At 53.4% G+C, this 23226-nt stretch overlaps 7 protein-coding genes across 7 annotated transcripts; 3 read left to right on the top strand and 4 right to left on the bottom strand.

Annotated features, from left to right (window-relative positions):
* Positions 1 to 2260: 2260 nt before the first annotated feature.
* On the bottom strand, positions 2261 to 2749 carry BROUX77_006669 (uncharacterized protein; the record flags this gene model as incomplete). The annotated part of the gene is made up of 1 exon (XM_073751679.1): positions 2261 to 2749. The coding sequence occupies one exon, from the start codon at positions 2747 to 2749 to the stop codon at positions 2261 to 2263; it is 489 nt and encodes a 162-aa protein (XP_073602816.1).
* A 755-nt stretch (positions 2750 to 3504) lies between these two features.
* On the top strand, positions 3505 to 5083 carry BROUX77_006668 (uncharacterized protein; the record flags this gene model as incomplete). The annotated part of the gene is made up of 4 exons (XM_073751678.1): positions 3505 to 3518; positions 3713 to 3836; positions 3897 to 3987; positions 4056 to 5083. 4 exons carry the CDS (start codon positions 3505 to 3507, stop codon positions 5081 to 5083), a joined length of 1257 nt encoding a protein of 418 aa, XP_073602815.1.
* Positions 5084 to 5373: 290 nt separating this feature from the next.
* On the bottom strand, positions 5374 to 7083 carry BROUX77_006667 (uncharacterized protein; the record flags this gene model as incomplete). Its single annotated transcript, XM_073751677.1, has 2 exons — positions 5374 to 5602; positions 6014 to 7083. The coding sequence occupies 2 exons, from the start codon at positions 7081 to 7083 to the stop codon at positions 5374 to 5376; spliced, it is 1299 nt and encodes a 432-aa protein (XP_073602814.1).
* Positions 7084 to 7793: 710 nt separating this feature from the next.
* BROUX77_006666 (uncharacterized protein) lies at positions 7794 to 9587 on the top strand (the record flags this gene model as incomplete). The annotated part of the gene is made up of 3 exons (XM_073751676.1): positions 7794 to 8067; positions 8172 to 8246; positions 8314 to 9587. 3 exons carry the CDS (start codon positions 7794 to 7796, stop codon positions 9585 to 9587), a joined length of 1623 nt encoding a protein of 540 aa, XP_073602813.1.
* Positions 9588 to 10117: 530 nt separating this feature from the next.
* On the top strand, positions 10118 to 11435 carry BROUX77_006665 (uncharacterized protein; the record flags this gene model as incomplete). Its single annotated transcript, XM_073751674.1, has 3 exons — positions 10118 to 10297; positions 10357 to 11097; positions 11157 to 11435. 3 exons carry the CDS (start codon positions 10118 to 10120, stop codon positions 11433 to 11435), a joined length of 1200 nt encoding a protein of 399 aa, XP_073602812.1.
* A 217-nt stretch (positions 11436 to 11652) lies between these two features.
* BROUX77_006664 (uncharacterized protein) lies at positions 11653 to 12583 on the bottom strand (the record flags this gene model as incomplete). The annotated part of the gene is made up of 2 exons (XM_073751673.1): positions 11653 to 12410; positions 12481 to 12583. 2 exons carry the CDS (start codon positions 12581 to 12583, stop codon positions 11653 to 11655), a joined length of 861 nt encoding a protein of 286 aa, XP_073602811.1.
* Positions 12584 to 15083: 2500 nt separating this feature from the next.
* BROUX77_006663 (uncharacterized protein) lies at positions 15084 to 16493 on the bottom strand (the record flags this gene model as incomplete). Its single annotated transcript, XM_073751672.1, has 1 exon — positions 15084 to 16493. One exon carries the CDS (start codon positions 16491 to 16493, stop codon positions 15084 to 15086), a length of 1410 nt encoding a protein of 469 aa, XP_073602810.1.
* Positions 16494 to 23226: the final 6733 nt, after the last annotated feature.

The raw sequence follows: 23226 nt of genomic DNA, 5'->3' as shown, positions 1-23226 counted from the left end.
CGGGCAACTGCTGGAGCGTGCCGTCAGGCTCCTGCAGACCCTGTCGCGGGCTTGGCAGTTTGGTACCAGGGGAGCAGAGGGAAGACAAGACCCAAAGGCGAACTGCCTTAACAGTCTTCCGTTTATCACCATCAGCTGGTTGCTTTGCTCTAAGCTGGGCCGGTTGACGGGCTTGAATCCAGGGCGTTTCAGGGTCGCACTGGAACTGGTGCCGTGCAAATATATATGTACAGCCTACATCATACAGACATATGCACAGAAAGACATGCAATCTGCCATATGCGGCCGTGCCAAAGACAGCACTAGAGCTGAAAAGAAAAATCCGCCATGTACGAGGCGAGCCAGGATCCGTGGGCTGGTTTAAATACACATTGGACACATCCCACTGAGACGTCAGGCTCGCATCTCCATGGCCACCAACGTCTTCTAGAACCACCCGCACCGTCGTTTCGCCACTACCAGTGCAAGCGCTACCATTATACAAACTGTTGGAGTTGGTTATATATTTAGAATTAGCTACTAGTTAACTAGTGCCAGGGGCCTCCCAAGATGTCTGCTTGCATACTTGTAGACGCTTCGTATTTGCTGGCCCAGGGGCACGGCTTCGTATCATTCTTCCCCTCTGTGTTGTGCCTACTGCTACTTTGTATCGCTGCCGATAAAGCACCTAGCTCCCCTCGTCTGGTCGTGTGGCATTCCATTCTCTCAGGATCTCCTCATGCACCATTGCCACATGCACTTGCATAACAGTCACATCACGCTGCAGCTTTCATCCCTTTGTCTTCCTCCTGCAATAATCCATATAAACAGGTGGACTAGGCTGAGCCACAGGAGCAACACCAGGGAACCTCGAGAAAAATCTCACAACCTCAACCGCTTCCATGTCCACGTCCTCCTCCACGTCCTCCTTGCCCTAGCCTTGTTTGGTCTAGCCCAGCCCAGCCCAGCCCAGTCAAGTCACCATGCCCAAGCTCTGACCAAGCGGGCCTGACACTTTCTTGTTGTTCGTCAACTGGGAGGGGGGGCTGGCTCTGACACCATAAATTGAGTCGGTGTGCAAGACAACCGCCAATATTCCCCATTCATCTGCCCAGCCAGCCTGTGTTTATGTTGGCAGGCGGTGATGCTCGCCCTGTGTTGGCCGGAGTATCCGTTTTCAAAGACAGAACAACTCCATGACGAGCAGTCTATGCTCTCTATTGCATTTGTTGTACCTGTAGCTTTTTGCTCTACTTAGTTCTCTGGATTCCTCTTCCCCCCTTCTTCGTATAACATCTAAAAATAAGAAAACGCTGCTCATAAAAACCCGCTTCATGTCGTCATAATATACCGCCAACGGGCCATGCCATCACGTAATACCACTTACAAATGACTTGCATTCATGCTTATTTCCGGTGTGGAGTGAATGCTGCTCTTGTGCCGCTCGTCCCTCTTGGGTCTTGGTGTCTTGTTCTTATCTTTGTCTTGTTGTCTCATATACATACATAGTGTGCCTTATACTACGTGGCAGTGGATCGTCATTGTCGCCCTGTCTTGCACCGAAAAGCCTGGCAAACCTTGGGTCGGTGGCATATCAACCCCCATGAACTTTCCCTTGCTCTCTAGCATGGCACAGGAAATGTCTGTCTGTGGTTGGTTGGAGATAGCGGCGGAAGAGTTCTAGACTGTCTTGCATGTATGTACACACATATACACATACAAGTACTACAAATATAAGTCTTACACCCACAGATCCGCTTGAATGTTGTTAAAGATGCCAGTTCATGACTGGCCCAAATCTATTTGTTTTTGTATCGTGAGTACTGGTACATTTGTGTTTGCATCGGTGGCAATTCCTCGTCCATCCAGTTCTGTATCGTATCTTCTCAACCCCCGCCCACCGTTGCACGCTTACAACTGCAATCACTCTAAAAAAGAAAACAATGTTACAAGTAGAGAGCCCGATTGATGACCCCTCGTCCTCCTTTTGCCCATATGCATCTGTCCTTGGGTTCGCTGTGCTCGGCCTCTGATTGACATTCAATGGAATGGTCTGATCCATGCAAAAGTTGCCCTATTGTGCAACCTCCACATCGCCGTGTGCGCAGAATCTAGAGCGTCTCTGCACAGTATTTGGCTTTTTTGTGTTCAGCCAGCCTGATGGCGCACAAGCGTACAATGGAAGGCGCTTGATGTCTTACGCTAGAGCCGGCCAGTCAACGTAATGAGACGAGTCCAAGTCTCATCATGGGAAGAAAAGAAACCAGCATTCGTGTCCCTTTTATATGTTTGATTGAGACCTCAACCCACGCTCTCTAGTCTCCGTCTCCGCACTAGTTTTGTTGAATCCAAGCATGTCGCCGATAAACCCCCCGGGTTTCGGCACCGGACACTCGCGCGGCTTCTCTGTGGCCGGCGAGTTGCCGTCTGTTGGCACAAACTGAACCATGCCATTGTGTGTCTGTCGCGTTGAGGCTGGTGCTGCTATCGCTACCGGCTCGAACCGCGGCTTAGACTCCGCACATGACGTCGCTGATACCGGGTGGTCGCGCCTTCTACGGCGATGTCTACGGCCCTGCTCGTCAATGTAGAAGAACTCGGTGTGGGAAGAAGAGGGAGATGAACCGGCGGGCATGCCACTGTCGGCATATGTCACTGTTCGTGGGCACGGGAGCGCATGTGGGAGCCCGACGACAAGGAAGCTAGCGGCGACGGTGGCGGCGAAGAGGCTGGAGGTCATGCGGGACCGCGGATGGAGGTGGGGCGGCATGGTTGTGAGGTATGAGAAGGAAATGGAGATTGGGTAAGGTTTTAGGCGTTGGCAGCGTCGCGATGTACTAGAGGCTGTAGCCGCGACAATAGTGAAGCATCAAGGCGGGGTGGTGTCGATGGAGGTTTAGAGAAAGTCGAGCAGTAATATATCGTATGTCTCCTGCAAGTGGGGGTTAGTCCACCTCAATGACAGTAACCAATTGGCTTTAAGAAGCGGCTGTACCTAGTGCAAAAGCACAATGCCGAAAAACCTCAGGTCACAATGTAATAGAAAATTAAGGCCACAAGGCGGAACGCGTCGGCTGGACGGACGGCGACCCGGGCACATCGGTGTTTATCAGGTCGGCGGCCAAGCAGAAAATTATGGAGTAAAAAAACCAGACAAATCTTTTACTTATGGCCAATCAAATGCTTTGGATTTGCTCCGCATTCGACAAGGTCTATACGCCACACTCGGTGGGATGGCGCCACGATAATGTGCGTTATCTTATCGCATATATGGCGCTCAGGCTGCGCTCCCTTGCAACTTGCCTGAAATCGAAATGAGAAAAAGCGGCAGGTGCGGTGCAGTTTCCCAACTCCATGAGCTTGTGACGTTTGCGCCTTCCTGCTTTGCTTTCCGCTCAGAAAATATTTTCTTCGTCCCATTGTTTGCTTCATTGTTTGGCTCATTTGCCTCCGCCATTGTGCCGGCTTCTTCTCGTTCAAGCCAGCTTTAAGCCCACCCGCCGGTCTTTGCCGATCATCGCGAAGATGGATCTGGATCTGTACGTCTCTGCCTTTTTGTCTCCGCGCTCCGGCGCCGAGCTCCGCCCCCCCCCCCCCCCCCCCCCCCCCGTGTGCAGTCTTGTTCCGACCGGGCGCTGCCGCCACGCTGCGGTCCGAACTAGAAGACGGCCTCCGATATCCTGCGAACAGCTGATCACTAATATCAGCTGCCTCTTCTTTCTTCTCTCTCCAGCGCCATTGAACAGTTGCGCGCATGTCGCCCGATCCCCGAATCGCAAGTGCGCGAGCTATGCGACCGCGCGCGCGAAATTCTTATCGAGGAGGGAAATGTTGTGACTGTCATGGCTCCAGTTTCGGTACGCCTCCTCTTGGCCTGACGCCACGCGAACGAACAACTCGGCTAATAGAAGGGCTAGATCTGTGGCGATATCCACGGCCAATTCCACGACTTGATGGAGCTGTTCCGTGTTGGTGGTGATGTCCCCGACACAAACTATCTTTTTCTTGGTAGGTGTAGATGGGTACCGAGTCGTCATGCCACCATCACAGCTGAGCTGACCGCTTCCTCTCTCCAGGCGACTTTGTCGATCGTGGCTTCTACTCCATTGAAACATTTCTCCTTCTGCTCTGCCTCAAAGTGCGCTATCCCGACCGAATGACACTCATCCGCGGAAATCACGAATCGCGTCAGATTACCACCGTTTACGGCTTCTACGATGAATGCATGCGCAAGTACGGCAGTGTCAATGTATGGCGCTACTGCTGCGACGTATTCGATTATCTTGCACTGGCCGCCATTGTCATGGGTGCTTCTAATCAGCTGACTCCCGACGATTCCACCACCGAGATTGAAATATACGATCCCCACGACGATAGGCCGCGCAGCTACCCGCGTTCCTCAAACCGGGATCACGATGTGGCTGACACAGACTTTGCCAGCTCGCCGCTACAGGCTAAAAGTCCCACCGCCTCCGCTTCCGATGATATGCGAACTGGGCCCCCTGGCTCTGGCGCATCTGGCCACAGTAACGGGACCATCGGGAATCCCGCCGGAGCTGTGCTCTGTGTGCACGGCGGCCTCAGTCCGCTGGCTGAAACCATTGACTCGATCCGCATGCTTGACCGCAAGCAAGAAGTGCCCCACGACGGCGCCATGTGCGATTTACTCTGGAGTGACCCAGACGACATCAACGGCTGGGGTCTTTCGCCACGCGGCGCCGGGTACCTCTTTGGTGCTGAGCCTGTGCGGAAGTTTAACCACGATAATGACCTGTCATTGATTGCCCGTGCCCACCAGTTGGTCATGGAGGGTTTTAAGGAAATGTTCAACTCGACCATTGTCACTGTCTGGTCGGCCCCCAACTACTGCTATCGCTGCGGCAACGTCGCTGCTCTACTAGAGTTGACCGAGGATGCGTCAGGCCTGGGCATCTATGCGCGCAGCAATGGTGATGCGGGTCGGAGTAGCAGCGGCGTAGGCCTGCGGCCCGGGCAGAGCGGGACGCTGGTGCCGCCTGCACGGAGGTACAAGATATTTAACGCAGCGCCGCAGGATTCACGAGGCATGCCGGCCAAGAAGCCGGTGGCTGAGTACTTCCTGTGAGACGGTGTGAACATGATTGCAGGAGAGCAGGGGAGAGATGAACGGGCGTGGAGCGCATTGGTCTTTCTTCCACTTCTTGCACGGCGTTTTTTTTCTTGATTCTGGAACGTTTCTTCCCTTACAAAGATCATTTTGTTGGGACTGGTTGAAGGGTGAAAGTCTTTGTCTCCCTTCGTTTTGCAGACGTCTTGAGATGCTAGCCATCTTGCGCAACTTGGCCGAATACAGCAAATCTAGTACATAACTATTACAAACACCATGATACCCCCCCCTCACTATCGCCTCTCAGCTCACACAATCCACACATGGTTCTGAAGACGCGGCGTTTGCAGAGCCTTGTCTAGCCATGCCAATAGACTGGTCGATACTCGCGTGTTTTGTTCTGGCTCTGGTTCCCACTCACCCTCAGACTCCCAGTATGCATCGCTATCTGATGCTTCGATACTCGAGTCGATAATGATGTACTCTTGACTAATCGGTCTTGGGTCAAACTCATCCTCCAACTCCGAGTCTCCGTTCCTATTAGACACTTCAGGATCCCGCCCGGCACTTTTGGTCGCAGAGGAACCACCTGCCGCCCTGTTTTGCGGCATTACTTCCACCCGGTTCTCCGCCACCCCCATCTCCTCCTCTACCAAAGAAAGCCACCCATTTATTTCCCCACCTGCTGAGCCCTCACCCCTTCGCCTTGACGGACTCCGCCGAACAATATTCTGTGCTAATAGTTCCCTCTTTGCCATTCTCTCGATCCGCGCAAAGCACCGGCCACACCCACACCCAGGCGCATTCAATGGTGCTCGCGTGGGGTGGCTGCTGACACTGCGTTTCTTTGTGACCGGTCGCCCGCGGCTTGCCCGCCAGTTCGGGGGTACCTTCACACACATGTCAGCAGCAATCATTGTTGATGATGGTGCCCGGGGATTGACTGACCTGCGGACGATGCCGAATACCGGCTCAGATGCCGCATCTGCGACAGGCAGGGGCATGCAGGTATCTCCAGGATCGGGCTCAAGCTCAGCATCGCTATTGTCATGCTCAAACACGGTTGCCAGACGCCCCGGTGATGAGTCTCTCATTACTGCTAGCTCTACATAAGCTGCACTGCGGGATCGTTCTTTTGTTGACGCTGAGTTTGAGTCTTGACAGATTGCTGGCGTTTGAATTTCTTTAGATTGTGCCTTCTTCGTGCCAATCGCACGACGCTTGGCTTGCGGCTCTGACTCAGCTTCGTTCTCAGCGTCGGAATCATGGCGACGCTTGGTGCCAAATGCTGGCATCAAGCCTGCTCTAGATGCTCCACCGTAGATTCTTCGAAGGTAGTCGTACACCCAGTCAGACAATGAACTCGGCTTGTAGTTCTGCGTGTACAACACCCCCTCATGTGTGTCTAGCGCCTGCGACTTCCACTTGCACGCCCAGAATCGCTCGCCCAAAACACTCCCCAGACTCCGACACATTTCGAGCCGGCCAGCAATCACCGCCATGCACGCCTGGTGATCGGGCGCTGCGTCTCCAGTCTGGGCGCCCGTGATGAAGTGCGGGCGGCGCGTCGGCGGGAGCGCCCAGATGTGCGCGTGCATTTGGCTCACGGCGTGGGCTAACTGGGCCTCGAAGTCGCGGCGTAGAGAGCTAGGACGGTGGTGGGCCTGTGCAGCTTTAGAAATGCTATACGCTGCGTCGAGACGACGCAGGCTTGTACCTAGAGCAGTGTACCCGTCAGCAGCGGTAGGACAGATGCCTTTGTCGATGGCGGCGTCGAGTGGGTGGCATGTGTCATCGTAGGCGGTGTGGTCAAGGATCTTGCACTTCATGGTCTGGTCCTCCCATAGGGAACGGATATCGTCAAAGCATTGCTCGGCTTCGGAAAGACTGCTGAGGGCGCTGGCTAGAAGGCAGTATCCGTTTTGGTAGGTCGCCTGCTCGATGATGCTAGACGTAAAGAAGGGGTTGGATGTCGGGCGCTTCTCCCATCCAGCAAGCTCTTGCGTTAAATCAGCCATGGTGGAGAGAAATAAGATCGGAGGGGGGAACCGTTGTGGTCTAAAGCAGGAGACGTGGGATCTAAGTTCGAAGACAGGCTGTGTGCCTTTACGAGGTGATGTTGTGGGAGGTCGAAAAAGGGGGAAAGAAGAAGACAAAAGAGTTGAGAGGCAGAACCTAGCTCTCTTACACTTATAAATCTACATGCCACGGGATTCCTCGAGGTCAAAGAAATTAATCACCCAGTGTTTATTGCAGCTTCTGTACATCAAAGACAACAGTCAGTGATATATATATATATTTTCATTTTACTGCTTCACTCCCATCTAGGCTTTCATAAATGGCAATATTCCAACCGGTCAAAGAGGCCCCTCATTGTAGACAAAGAGCATCTCGAGTAGACTATGACGTCGACAGATGTAAGTGAGTTTGCGCCACGCCTAACCCTATTCACATGTTGTCTGTACAAAACGCATCCGATTGGTGGAGCCGACAAGACAAGAACCGAGACCCACTCAATTTGAACTTCATGTCCTCGGACTCAAGTGAGAAGCTTGCTCCCTCTTCTGGAAATTCGCATGCAGCATTGTAGATTGGCGTTTAGCGGCAAGCGTCTGATTCTTGCGTGTGTATTTTTTTGTTGTTATCATGATTTTGCTTTGAGGCAACTTTTCATCTGCTGTTATTTTCCAAACGTCGTTGCCTCCTCCTCTCCCCCTCTCTCTCTATCATGTCTTTAGCATCAAGTTCCGCTAGACTTGGCTACAGTCTCCCACGACAGTCGATTTCGCGCAATGTCTTGGCGCGGCAGTCTCTACAGCTGCAGAAAAACGGGGGTTTTATGCCCCGGCGTCTCACTAGCGCGGCACCGATACACACGGCCTCTGCGACTCCGGTTTCGCTAGCAGCGTATTCTTCGTTGTCTTTACACCAACAGTCTGCGCTTAGATCTAGCCACCGACGTGCAATCACTACCAGCGCGAGTGTGGCCGAGACTTCCCAGGGTGAGCATCTGCCATGCTAGCGCATCTTCTGTCGGGCCACCCAGAACATTGGCCTTGACGCTTTTCTATCACTACTAACATTGCGCCTGTATGGCCCTTCCTAGACACTGTTAGTCCTATACAAGAATATGACCGGCGGGTGGCGCAAGGGCGTCTTCGAAATGACACCCACCAACGAGGTGAGGACAGTTAGCGTTGTGAGGCGCGTACTCGTTGGCTCTTGCTGACTCGGACTTTGTAACACAGGAATTATCCAGAATCTGGAGACTCTACATGAGAAACTCCGCAGCTATGTTCCTCCTCCCGTCGAGCAGCCCTCGATAGAGTCGCTTCAGCCATCCAAATCCCTTTTCGGCTCTCTCTTTGGCGGCGGCAAGCCCAAACTGGCAACTTTAGGCGCACTTCCCGAGAACTTGCCGATGGGTCTGTACCTGTACGGTGATGTCGGGAGTGGAAAGACTATGTTGATGGATCTCTTTTATGATACGATCCCGTCTAACATTTCATCCAAGATGCGCATTCATTTCCATAATTTTATGCAGGACACTCACAAGCGCATACACGCTGTTGTGCTGAAGCATGGAAATGACGTGGACGCAATCCCTTTTGTCGCAGCAGACATTGCGCAAAACGGAACAGTCTTGTGCTTTGATGAATTCCAGTGTACCGACGTGGCTGACGCCATGATTCTACGCCGGTTACTCGAGGCACTCATGGCTCAAGGCGTCGTTCTGGTAACCACTTCCAACCGCCACCCCGATGAATTATATAAGAACGGCATCCAGCGGGAGAGTTTCATTCCTGCCATCAACCTGCTGAAAAAGGAGCTGAACGTGATCAACCTCGACTCGCCAACAGACTACCGCAAGATCCCCCGCCCCCCTAGCGGCGTCTACCATACTTCGCTCGGCAAAGCCGCCGATGAGCACGCGCTGAAATGGTTCGGCTTCCTCGGCGACCCCCAGAACCCCGAGCCGCACGCCGAGGAAAAAACTGTGTGGGGGCGCACGATCAAGGTGCCGCGCGTCAGTGGCCGTTGTGCGTGGTTCACGTTTGACGAGCTGATTGGCAAACCGACCAGCGCAGCAGACTATCTAGAGCTCATGCGCAGTTACGATTCGTTCATCGTGACCGAGTGCCCCGGCATGACGTATCTGCAGCGTGATCTGGCGCGGCGCTTCATCACTTTCATCGACGCTGTGTACGAGCGACAGGCGCGCCTCGTGCTGACGACCGAGAAGCCGTTGGGCGAGCTGTTTGTATCAGCCGCTGAGCTGGCTGAGTCGGTGGAGAAGCTCGGCAGCAAGGCTGAGGATGTCGTGGACGTGGCCAAGGCCCCGCTGGAAGACGTCGTCAAAAGCGTCGCGCAGATAAAGAACTCGGCGCTCTTTGCAAATGACGAGGAGGCGTTTGCGTTTGCGCGTGCAATCTCCCGGTTGACGCAGATGGGCAGCACCGACTGGGTGGAGCGGGGGTTGGACCCGGAACGCCGGAAGGCTCTGGAGGCGCAGCAAGCGTAAGTAGCAGAGAGTAGAGGGGGAAAAGAGGCTGGTGGAAGTAGAAAGGCCCATGTATACCAGTTCATGGAGACGTGTAGGATACAGAGCACATGTGTAACTCCGTAATAGACGGGTTGCTGTTGTGACGCCACAGTTGATGAGTGTGGCGCAATTGTATGACGCCATTGTTATGGTTCATTGTGGCGCAAGGAGTAACTTCCGAAACAGGCTATATGCTGGACAGAATCAGAATAGTGGATCCAGACGCCGTTTTAGGCGGCAAATGGAGGTTTATCGAGACTTTATCGATGCTCTCGCTCCCCTGTAATTGCCTCTTTATCGCGGGTTGAATGGAAGGAAGCCTTGTTCTGGAGCGAATGGCAATCTTCTTGTTCGTATTTTCCCTCTGACCACATCTTTTTCTTCTTCCGCCTACTTTCTCTGCTCCTCTTCACAGAGCGTTTCTACTCCCTCCTTGCGTTTATTCTGCCACCGTCTACTCTTTTACTCTTTTCTCTCCCATCGCCCACCACCACCTACCGCCGCCCATCATGCGCTTCGCCCACGCCGCCGTTTTGGCCGCCGCCGTCAGCGCGCGTTTCGTCGAGAAGCACGAGGTCAACAATGTGGCGCTTTACCCCGGCGACATCGAGCCCGAGACGTTCCTGATCGAGCTTGCGCCTGGCGAGACGCGCCGCGTGACCGAGGAGCAGAAATGGGAGCTCCGCCGGGTACGTCATCAGGGCCGCCAACGTCCGTCTTACTCTTTGCTAACACCGCGGGACCACAGGAAGGCAAAAACTTCATGGACATTACCGAGCACGAGTCCCTCGGCACTCTGCGCGCTGCCTCGCAGGCCAAGTCGGTTTTCCCGAAGAAGTGCGCATTCCAGAAGCAGGTCGAGCCCATGCTGCCGACGCTGAAGAAGGCCAATATGCAGGCCAACCTGGAAAAGTTCACCAGCTTCCACACTCGCTACTTCCGCTCCGACTACGGCCGCCAGTCGTCCGAGTGGCTGCTCTCGCGCGTGCACGACATGATAAAGGAGGCTGATGCCGAGGGTGTCGTGACGGCCGAGCCGTTCAAGCACTCGTGGCCGCAGAGCTCCATCATTGCTCGGATTCCCGGCAAGACTAACAGCACCGTCGTAATTGGCGCGCACCAGGACTCCATAAACCTGTGGCTGCCGAGCATCCTGGCCGCCCCCGGCGCCGACGACGACGGTTCCGGCACCGTGACCATCCTCGAGGTCTTCCGTGCCATCCTCCTCAACAAGGACGTTGTGGCTGGCAAGGCCGAGAACACGATCGAGTTCCACTGGTACAGTGCTGAGGAGGGCGGTCTGCTGGGATCGCAGGCAATCTTTGCCGAGTACGAGAAACAGGGCCGTGACGTCAAGTCCATGCTACAGCAGGACATGACGGGCTATGTCCAGGGCACACTGGACAAGAGCCAGCCCGAGAGCGTCGGTGTCATCACAGACTTTGTGGACACGGGTCTGACCAACTTCATTAAGGAGGTCATTACCGAGGTAAGTCGCCTTTCACGTATTATCTCCCAGATAGCACTCACTAATCCACTCGCGCACAGTACTGCAACATCCCCTACACCGAGACCAAGTGCGGCTACGCCTGCTCCGACCACGCCTCTGCCACCAAGGCTGGATACCCCTCAGCCTTTGTCATCGAGTCCAACTTTGATGTCTCCGACCCGCACATCCACTCAACCGACGACCTGATCAAGTATCTGTCGTTTGACCACATGCTGGAGCACGCACGCATGACGCTGGGCTTGGCCTACGAACTGGGCTTTACCGACTTTGAGAGCCTGGAGGCCGGGGAGGCCCAGCTGAGCGCCGGTGAGCTGTAGGTGTGGAAGCGTCTATACAGTGGCTGCTAACGATGGTCATGTTTATTCTTTATGATTATTTCTTCTGCCGTGTCGACTACTCATGTGGCACCGTGAGCGACGAGCTTAGTTCTTCTTTTTTGGCTTTCTCCGTAGTTCTTAGTTTAGCAGCTTTATATAGTTAGTTACAACCGTTCAACTCTATTCTACACAGTTTATCCGCCTCCAATCAAGATTTCTAAGGGCTCAGTCTATCTACCTCCCACTTGCCCGTCTCTTCGTTTTTATCGTACACAAATCGATCATGCAGCCTGCTTTCACGACCCTGCCAGAACTCAATATGATCAGGAATAATCCTCAACCCGCCCCAGAACTCAGGCACGGGGATCGTCTCCTGGCCTTCAAAGCGCTGTTCTGCATCCCGCACCCACCCTTCCAGCTGCTCGCGCCCATCGTCGCCGTCCTCTTGTGGCCGTAGCACCTGGCTCTGCCGACTCGCCCATGCACCGATGCGGCTACCGCGCGCACGCGTGTCAAAATAACCCTGACTCTCCGCCGCGCTCAACCGCCGCGCCACGCCCTCGACGCGCACCTGGCGCTGCATCGGCTCCCACCAAAACACCAGGCTGACGTGGGCGTTGGTCGCGAGGTCGGCCGCCTTGCGCGACGTGCCAAAGTTGGAGTAGATGACGAAGTGGCCCGCGCCATCGAGCTCCTTGAGATATACGACGCGCGATGAGATGCGCCCCGAGGGCAGCGCGGCCGTCGAGAGCACGCAGGTCTCGGGGTGTGCGACAGCGGGCGCGGTCGAGGGCGTCGAGGGCGTTGAGGCAGATGGCGCGGCGGCGGCGCTGTGTGGCGCGGGCTGGCTGCACGCTTGGAACCAGGCGTGGAACTGAGCTGTCGGCGTGGGCTGTAAGTCGGCGCGCGCCAGCCTGCCGAGCGTGAACTGGGCGGCCTGGCCGGGGGCCTGGGAGCCGTCGCCGGCGGGAGCAACTGCGGGCAGGGGAGAACAGCGTTAGTGGATGCAGCAACAGAGCAGGAACGGCGGGCGGGCGGGACGTACAGATGAGCTTGTCAGCGGGCGCGGAGTGGAGAGCCATTTTGGCGGGGTGGCGGAAGCAACGAGGGAGAGATTTGGCGAGCGCAGGACGCAGACCGGCGGGCATCTATTTGAGGGAAGGCGTCGGTGGGGTGGAGGCCGTGGCGTGATAGATCAGTGTGCAGCGGGCGGGACGAGCGGTGTGGTGGTGGGTTGATTTGAGTATCGCGATGATATGACCTCATCGTGGAGTCACACCAACGGGGCGGGGATGGCAGGTGGTGTGGAGTTGGAACATAGCCAGACACGAATGCAAATTAGCAAATGCGGTTGACTAGCATACGAGGACCGACAGGGCACCCCACACTTTGCGCGACAGCCGATAAATAATACCGAGAACCGATCCTCCCGCATCGTGAAGAGACATTGTTAGTCGCGCCTTTTTTTTTTTGGGCTGCTAGTAAACTATGTGTGCTGTTCCTGGATTTTCCTTTTTGGGCCGAGATTTTAAGAACAAAAAGTCAGGACAAGGGCTAGCAAATCCAGTTTTGATTATGGCAGAAATCTGGGACAACCGGCCGGTGCAGTTCGATCTTCTGTGATGCCGTGTGATTGGCACTGGCCGTGGAAACACGTGTCGTATATGGAGCAAGATTTACAAATGCATACATGTTTGATTTCAGCGGATGAGGGCTCATTATCGAAGGGGATAAGTGGCCCGGTGCAGCTGGTTCACTTGTGCTATAAACACAGCGAGATTCTACTCTGGCCGTCCAGGCTTGTCCAGAAGCCAATTCCAACGTCGCGGCACAAATCCGGGGCAGCTGTGCTGGAAATATCTCACTAGCCGTAAGTTTGAGCCAGAAAGTCCCGCACGGATAAGAACAACAGCGTCTGCCGATTCCGCTGTGACAACGGTGAGGGTGGCGAGGTGCGTGGCCTGCAGACAAGTAAGTCTGCTAAATCGGCTTGAAGCATCTACAGATATGTACATACCAGTAATCTCTGACAATCCTGCGGTAAGCGCGCAGCATATCAATATGCGTGCGCATGATTTAGAGCGAGCATGGCGAACAAGTGTTTGCAAAATACATAGTTATACGTAAAGAAAAGCACCCCGAACGATATCAAGATCAGACGACGGCGCAGACCAGGGGTCGTCTGACAAGTGCTACCCCCCACCGAGATGCGATAAGCCATTGTGCTTTCACCACAGACGGTACAAGTGCTAGAACAACGAGCTTGTACGGTGCGTGGTACTTGCAGGCGATGGTCGAGACCACCGTCAGACGTCCAACAGACGGACACTCGCAATATTGGGTGTTCTGCACCACCACACATCAGGCAGTGGCATCATGCAAGATGAAGGTGAGCAAGAGAGACAATGCAGGATGGCGTGCGTGCAACTCGCATCGTTGAAAGGGCCGCAGTCGGCCAGCCGCCGTCCCACAAGAGAAGAGGAGTCGATGGACCAGAGCGAAATAGGAGGTCAGGCTCTGCGTTTCTTCCTCTCTCTCTCTCTTTGGGCTTGGGGTGTAAAACAAAGGCATGATCAGCTGTGATTCACAGGCTTGGCGGGGCTTAGACTTGGCCTCCCACGGGTCAGCCAGAGAAACAAAGGGAGTCAGAGACGGATTCGGCGGGCTAAGTCTGCAAATAGAAACGAGGTACAGAGAGACAGAGCCCTGTCCATCTGTCTGTCTCTGTCCTGTCGCTTCGAATTCAGCGTGGGGAAAAGGAATGCAGAATGGGGTGATACCACATGCGACAGTAGGTCATGTGAACAAGTTCGTATGGCACTGGCACTCTGGGCTCTGGGCTCTGGGGCTCCGACGTGGTGCTGCAGGATTCTCCCCCAGTCGCTGCCGGGGGGGAAAAGGGAACCTCGCTTTTCTGCAGGCATTTTTCGTGTGGCTGCATGGGCTCATGCATGCGCACGTACGCAGCGCACGTACGCTTGCTTACACAATCCAACCAAAGGAGCCTCCCCCTCAGCGTCCTCTATTCGCGAGGTTGTGTAGTGGTAGCTACAGTGCTGAAAGCAGCGCTGGCGAGGGAGAGAAAGAGGTGGAGAGAGCCCTCGGTTGTCCTATATCAGGGCTCAGCCTGTAACGCGCATCCAGGAACGTGCGCTTATAGATGTCTGCATCAATACATTGGGAACAAAGACACAGGTGAGACTGAGCGGGTGGATGTGCTAAGACATTGCGGGAATTGGGCACAGTTCACGGTGAAAAGGAATAGCAAAAAAAGGCCTCTTGGGTCCTGGATTATAATCTCTATGCTAGCTAAGAACTTTTGAGTAAAAATGAGACGCAGAAAAGACACAAACACGCTGAAGAAGCAAGTGACAGAAAAAGGTCCAGACATTAGGTGTGTAGAGCAAGAGAAATGAAGAAGAAAGAAGAACAAAGTATGAAATGCATAACAAAAAACTTTCTCGGCGAGAAGTATGTGGATGGTTCTGTGTTCCGGATGATAAAGACAAGACTGTAGTCAAGTATCTGACGAGTGAAGGAGAGACAAAAGAAAAAAAAAGAGAGTGGCTCGATAGACATGATCGACAAAGAAGATGGTAAAGAAGAGACAAGAAGAAAAAAGAAAAAAAAGACCGTCTTCACAACAGCCTATGACCGCAGCCACGGGTCGTCCAGCAGCTCCCGTGCCGTCGCGCGCTCCTCGGGCAGCCAGGCCAGCATGCGCTTGGCAAAGTTGATGAATAGGCGTTGCTCCTCGCTGCCCATGCCAAACATGGCAGTCTGGCTCTCAAAGGAGAACGAAGCATCGGGCACGAGCTGCGGGTACAGGAAGCCGCCCCACTTGTCGAACATGATCTTGCGGCGCTCGGGCGACGCGCGCGCCGCCAGTTCACGCGGCGGTGGGCCCAGCAGGCGCACCATCTGTGCAGTGCGCACGACATGCGAGAAGGGCGACTGGGCGTCGTGGCGGCCATCGAGTAGGTTAATCTCAGCCAGCAGCTCCCACATGACAAGGCCCAGGTTGAAAATGTCGGCGGGGTAGCTCCAGCCGCACTCGAGAAAGACCTCGGGCGCGCAGTACTCGACGGGCTGGATGGCGTGGTTGAGCGGGCCCATGTCGCCGCGCACCGACAGGCCAAAGTCGGTGATCTTGACGTAGGTCACGTCGTGGTCGACGGAGCCAAACTCGGGGCGCGACTCGTAGACGCGGCGGCCGCGGCGCTTGATAAATGGCGCGGGGTTGCAGTCGTTGGCAGCCACATAGCGCTCGAGCACGGCCGAGTCCTCAAAGTCAATCATAAGGTGGTCAGCCTTGAGATCGGTGTGGATGATGTGGCACTCGGTGTGCAAGTAGTCTAGGCACTTGAGGATGCTGGGCATGACGGCCTTGAGCGTAGCCGGCTTGATGACACCATCGGGCTCCTTCTGGCGACCGAGAAGCCACAGCGGCTGGCGGAGCGGCTCAAAGGTCATGCAGAGGTGGTTTCCCGTGGCGCCCTCGACTGTAAAGGCATCAATCATCTCACGCAGGTACTGCTGGCCCTGGTGCTTGGTCCGGGTGTGGAACATGTGGCGCGTCAGGTCAAACTCCTTTTCGGCAGTGGCCTGCACCACAGGCGACGAGTTGGTAATTTTGAGAGCAACGTAGCGGTTCTTGACGGCGCCCATGTGCTCGGCCATCCACACAGTTGAGCCAGTGCCCCAACCCAGCTTGGAGACGAGACGGTAGCGGCCGTCGAGGACCTCGCCGATCTCGGCGGGGTAGAAGCTCTGGGGGTCGTAGGCAGCGTAGCGCTCTTCTTCGACGGGCTTCTGCGACGCGATGCCTGAGTAGAGGGCGCTGTCGCTGTAGGGCCGCAAGCCGATGTTGCGGGCAGGGGCAGACTCGGTAGAGGAGAGAGAAGAGGATGGGGCGGTGGTGGCGGCAGAAATGATGGACCGTGAAGAAGCGGCGGCGCCAGCTGGCGAGCCGAAGCGCGGGTGAGGAATCAGGCGCCATGCTGGTCGGTGGGCGACGGCCATGCGAAGGGCCCCGAAGCGGGCGACGCTGGGGGGCATTGTGGATTGGGGGAGAGTGATGAGAGAGGCGGTGGCAGGTGTTGATCTGGTGATAAGTCGTCGGGAAATGCACAAGAAAAAAAAACTTCGAATGGACAAGCGTAGATAACAAAAGACAAAGAAGAAAAGAAACGCAGAGCGATCGAAACGAACACCCGGGCTGGCAGGCGGCTTTTCAATATCTCGACAAAAGGCACAGAGCCAAACCGGAAAAAAAAAGCGGTGTTGTTTTTTCTGTCTGGCTCCATTAAAAAGCCGTCAGCTGACCTGCTTCTGGGGGGTGTTTTATTGCGCGTTGCATTGATTTTCTTTGATTGATTTTATCGCCGCCGCTGGTGCTGGGTGCTGTTAAGAATAGAGCGTTGGGCTGGGCACCGAGGCTAACAGCCCCTGGAGAGGTAGCGGTACAATCCCAGCCATCAGAACCGCTCGGTTTGGGCAGTACCTGTACTTCTGCGGCGTCTTGGCGCCGGAAAAGAAGAGACAGCAAACAAGGGACACCACGAAAGCGGCCGTGGACTATTGCCGGCCGATTTTATCTCTTTTATTCAGTCTGCTCTCCCCCCTTTGTTGCTGCTACTGCGAGTATAAGGTTTGGCTCATGCTTGAGCCTCGCATCTGCCTCCCACGCACTGATGCTACATTGCTACATCCGCCTTTCTGGGCTCTGGGCCACGCGTGGGGGATTGGCACGCTCGTAATTGGCTCGCTGGTGGCAACCGCCTGCGGCCCAGAACGCTGCCCGCCCACTGGATTGTCGACTTTTGACCACGCCGTCTGGTCTGACTCTGCGCTGCTCTGCGCTGCGGACTTTGTCTTGATTCCGCTGCCTCGGGTGCTTTCCACTGCCACTCGCCGTCACCTGCTGCCATCTGTGGCGTGATTTTCTTTCTGCGACCCCCCTCTCTCTGCCCTCGCCCTCTGCCCTTATCATGTCTCTGTTCCATCGCCACAAGCCCTAAACTAAATTCTCTCCCATTGACCGCAGCCCTTGTTAGCGCCCAATGAGCCTCTATCGGCAATTGAGGGCGGCCGCTACAACTGTCTATCTATCTACATGTGCTGGCACAATTAGACAAATTCAAAAAAAGCTTATTCCCGCACTGTTTTCTTATCTTGGCCGGCAGCCCCCTTTCCAAAGCTCAGAGCCGCTGTCTAGAACAACAAACTATTGCATCTAGATGTCCATAGACCCTGAGCTATGTCCTTCTGTTCTTTTGTGCAAAGTTATTCTAAACATAGATCTTACTGTAGTACATGTGCACCTGTTGCCGGCCGTCTGCCAGCTGCGCTCTATGAATTCCGCCCGGATTTGTCAAGTGACACAATGAACCCACCCAAATCTTGTGTAACTAACAATTCATACCCCTAACAAGAACCATCCGAACCCGCCGTCTGAATAATCGGCTACAGGTACCAGTAATATCTGCCTCGGTACTCGTACTTTTAGCGGCTGATCATGACGGCCTCCGGGAAAACATCGCTTTCCACGGGAACATCCCGAAATTCTCTCCATTTATCACTGTCTTCCCGCAGCCGCGGCACCAGGCCCGTTGGCTGCATAGCCTTTCATCCGATTCCGCTTGAGCCGCTGCTATACAACCTCATCAGCTATAGATGCGTGGCTGCTTAGTGTAGCATGGATAACAGGTTTACGTCATTGACGCTGACGCTCTGCAGTAGCGGTACTATCAATCCCCCAACGATAGGCGTCTCCCTACGACTCGTTGCTGCACTCGTCCTGACGATACTTGGACAAAACACTCATTCTCGGCGCTGCTGGACCCTTGATAAACTAAAACCCAGTCTGTTATATCAATGCAATCTCATGAACATTGTTTTTTCAAACTCTCTGGCTTGTTACCTCCTCCGGACATACTATCTTATGTATCTGCGTGATGCAATGTTGAGTACATCTCAGTACATCATTTCAGCCCCACCAACTGCATAAAACCAAATGTATGTCACTATGGAAAATACCACTAGTTTCTAGTTGGGAAAATTATCTACTTCAGTCGCTCCCTCTTATCATCTTCTGTTGGTCTTGGGCCCTTGCGGTTGGTGATGATGGGCACAACAGCACGCAGTCATGTCGCTATAGTCCAAAGCTACTGGTTCCCAAGGTCTCATGTCTTTAAACCTTATAATTCATTCTGGATGAGGATAGGTACTTGTATTTAGCTCTATTCCCTTCATGCTGTCGTTTGCCTTCTCTCTTCTAGTTTAACATCTCCGTTTCTAGTAATACTATATTGTCAAGACCCATTTTGTGCAGCCTACCCATGACATTTACCACGCCAATTGCAAAACTTATACTTCAGAAGATTTATATCTGTTCAATTCTCTCTTCCAATTTACGAGTTAGCTCAAGGCTATTCCGCACATCACTAACATGATGACAGTAGTTTATAGATCACCGATATGGCAATAAAATACCTATCCGTACAAGTAGATCGGCTTCACATTCAGGAGCAAGTTGATCTTCATCGCCGCGATGCTAGTGGCAGCTACACATTAGATATATCTCATCACATGCTCCATGGCCAAGTCATGAATAGACTCCAACATTCTATGGCAGTCGCTTTCAATCTTCCCCCCTACAACCCTCGGGAGGTGCCTTTAATGTCGGCCACCTCCGCTCGAACTTTTGCTGGACATTTTCCGAGGCCAGCACTGCCATTCCGAAGCTGTTGCCTCCTCATGAGTTTCGAAGACTCGAACCCGCATCCACACCACCTTGAGGATTTTCCTCGTCACCGATTTACCCCTTCCTCACTCACTCCCGACCCACGATCGCCAACCCGTCACCGCCTCAACACACACTACCTCGGGATTTCCCTCCTTTACAATCCAGATCTGTTATTTGGAGTTTCAACAGTTCTTTGCCAGCTCGCCTGCCTTTGCTAGCCAGGAGCTCTACAATCTTGGACAAATTATGGCCTCACCGCGGGGCACCACGACTTATAGCAACCCTTGGGAAACCTCAGTGAGCGTTTGACGAACACCGCCCGGTGCAGAAATCGTCTGCGGAACCAGCGCTGAATGTTCTCTGAAACTTTCCAAGGATTGATGTGGCAAGACGGGCGCCATGTTTTCGGGGCTTTTCTGCCGTAGGTATCCAAAGGCCGCCCTTTGTTGAAGTAGTTCCAAGGGGCCTTGTGGATTTTCCAACACCATGTAAACTGTGCCCCCATCCAGTGTCTACATCCACTATAGTCTACATGCTCCCGGTGGGATGAATACCCAAGGCGCCGTAAGACTCCAATAACAACTTTACTATACTATGGCAGTCGCTTTCCATGAGTCTGTTGGATGTGCCCACTCTTGAGAATTCCCTCGTTATTGCCATGCACTTGAATGTAAACTTTACTATCAAAGCCCCGGGGATTCAACATATCTTCAAGTCGTGATGTTCCCATGGTTCTATTGAAACGATATTGTATGTAGCTAGAGACAATGCATCATCGAGGTTGCACACATGGATTTCGAAACTATTGTCATGAAAACAACAGCGACAGTATGAACGTTATTTCTATAACTCTCTGGGCAGTGGAAACACAACTTATTTCCTAACGCACCCCATAAATCACCAAAAGAGTGGCAATAGATAATATCAACTTCATAGACACTATCTCTGGGCTCAGTAAAGTTTCCCGCATTTGAATAGTTAAGCATCATTGATATTCAAACGGCCAATCGGACTACACCCACAATCAGACACAAAGCTAGTCACCATTAAATCGTCCCACAAGGAAGAAGCGCTCAAGCCGGAAGCGCTCTAGACAACACCAAGCGGGGCTAAAGCTTGCCCTCCGCCGACTCTGCTGTAGGAGGATCAAGTGGGAGGAAAGAAATGGCCACCGCAAAGCAATGGAAGAGACAAGTAAAGGCAGGGGCTAACATGAGATCCTGTCCATATCTCATGATGCACACAGCGATCCAAGTTCTATTGTTTCATAGTTCTTATACGCAACTCCCAAGGTCATGGTGAGGTAATGCACTTGTTTGGATCTCAAGCAACTCTAAATGCCATTTTCTAGTATCTGGCCGATGCCACTTTGACGGCGTAGCGCACATGTTTATACTTCTTCCGGTTGCTAAGGGATTAGGTTTTCAGGAAAGGGAGAGCCAAGAAGTGTTTAGTGCTGCATCAGATGACAACGACGACTTATCAATTCACTCCGTACACTTGTAAGTCCGGCGGTGATAGAAAGGGTTAAACAGATACAGAGTGTAGGGGTTTTTTATGCGTAAAAAGACGAGTCGAGGATATTTGTGAGCATGAAACTGGCACACTATTTGTCTCATCGTGTACTCACTCTTCACATCTTCATACTGATTTCAATTCTCCGTAGGCATATGCGCCGTACACCACATGGTGGCACAAAGTTCGATCTCCATCATCAGAAACAGTCAACGTCGATGTGTGACATTAGGGTATATTGATACTAGGGTTGTATGCATGCACTCCAACATCGGCTCGGCAAAGTCTACATACATGAGGAATGAATGAGAAAAAAAGTCTATATACATGGCTGCAGGTGTAGTACCGGCAGGGTTTTGTAAAACTTTCTGGGCTTCTCCAGACTTTTTGGAGCACATACTCATCGAATGGAACATTTTATTTCACGACCTAGTCTAGCGTGCTGTCTATACCCTAGGGTTGGATGAACATTTGAGAAATCTTCCTGAGAGGATTAGCAGAAGCGCCGAGTTCGAGAATTCTAGCCAAAACGACATGTCGAGTTCGCGGGCTCTGCATCAAAACCAAAAAGAAGACCCCTTTCTTCTGGCAACTAACTAGTTGGTCATGCATGGTCGTTCAGCTTTTCAATACTGTGGCATATATACTTCTCACAAACACGCCATTGTGTAATCTTGTTATTCTTCCTCTGGCTTGCTTCTCTTCGCCCTGTTTAGGTAGAATAGTCCGAAAGGGGTTCTTTTTCCCGCACGCTACATGTATTTGCTTGTTAATAGCTGCATGTAAATAACCGCGGTGTTGGATGATTTAAGCCTAGGGCCGGCCCCCATCATATCATTGACGGCCCCCCCCCCGCCGTTTCTAGATGTGTGGTACGAGGGCGGAGGTGGCAGCATTGCCATGTTCTTGTCGAGGGACGGCCTGGACTTGGACTTGGCTTACTTGTATAAGGCACAAACTTGGTTTGGCTGGTGTCTACTCAAGCACATGTGACAAGCAACGAGGAGCAGGCCATGTATCTCAAGTCAATAGTTCAGGAGCACGCTACACTCTAGCTCGACTACAGCAGCTCCGAGTCTAGTGACTCGGACCGGGGGCTATTGTCCTGACGAGAGAAGGAAGAAGGAGTTTGATGTGATGCGATGCGAGGAGGACAGGGTGGCGGTAGGGACAGTTTGTCTGTGCAGCAAGGGAGAGGATCGCTCTGTCTGAGGATTCAGAGAGCAGCAGGGGTCTTCAGCGCTCCCCTCCCCCCAAAAAAACTCTCCTAAAGCTTATCATGTCGCCGAGTCGAGCCAAGCGCAGCTACTTGAGTGGTTCGAAATGTCACTTGAACTTGACAGCTCTAGATTGGAGGGGAGGAGAGGGGAGGGAAGAAGGGCACGGACACGAGAGCGGAAACGATGTTTGCGAACAAGCACAAACAGAAAAGCGCGAGAAGCGAGCTGCAGCATAGAGTTGGTTATGCGTAACAACGGCGAGCAAGGACGCAGATTAAGCTACGGAGGCCCCTGAGCAGGCCAGCCCGGGCCGACGAACAAAGCCATGGAAAATATCAGCACGCACGCGAGGCAAAGTAAGCGCGGGTGAGTTCCATGGAGCGGATTGGTCGACTGGCCATGTAGTCAACTATCGTATAAGCATGGCACTGGGTGGTAGCTCTCGGACGGCCACGACGACTGCGGGTCAGCAGTGGCATGTTGATGCATAGTGGCATCCCATCGCGGCTGGCAGTCAACGTGGCTAGAGATGTCACAGTTATGTATGTTCTTGGTGTCTTCTTTCAGGGCGAGATAATGGCGGCCTGCTGGACAACCCGGACAGAGCGGGCACACTAAGGCGAGGCGCTAAATTGCAGCATTTAATGTCTCTTCTTCTGGGCTATTTTCTTAGGTTCCTGTCCATGGGCAAGGAGTGATCGACCTAAGGAATGCATTACTGCATGCACATGTGAGCCGGCGAGGAGAGTAGTATGCGAAGAGGCGACGAGGAGGGGAGGGGGGACGAAGGGGTTAGAGTTCCGCGCTGCTGGCACTTGGGTTTCACTTCACGTCTGAGGAACCTGATGTTTTGAATTGGCCTGCGCGATACTTGTGCTGGACGTCCAGCTGTGCCCATGTGCCGTGATGTGATGTGACGGGCCTTTCATTCACTGCTCTCACATCGTGAACAACGTCCTGGAAACATCCTACCTCCCCTCCCCAGTCTAGCGCTGCTCCTGCGCTATAATCCTCCACGGCCCTCCTCTTTGCTGGCCGTCAAGATTTTCTGGCAGCACTTCCTATTCTCCCTTGAGCACTTTTGGTCAACCAAATAAGGCCGGTCTGGTCAGCAAATAGGAAGAAAGAACAACCCAAATAACGCTTAGCGTTTGCTGGCCATGTCCTAGCTCTGGCGCTTCTCTACGTTACTTAGTCGACCAGCTGTCCGCCCTGAATCGAACTCGAGCTTCTCATCTTGGTTTCCCTTTTTCGTTTTCTTGTGATTCAATTTGCCCTCTTGTGCGATTCACGTACACGAATACTGGCC

This window comes from Berkeleyomyces rouxiae, assembly GCF_048999995.1.
Source record: "Berkeleyomyces rouxiae strain 22BRR77 chromosome Unknown BrBRR77_ptg000009l, whole genome shotgun sequence".
Lineage (NCBI taxonomy): Eukaryota > Fungi > Ascomycota > Sordariomycetes > Microascales > Ceratocystidaceae > Berkeleyomyces > Berkeleyomyces rouxiae.
This window is presented reverse-complemented; position numbering and strand designations above follow the sequence as displayed.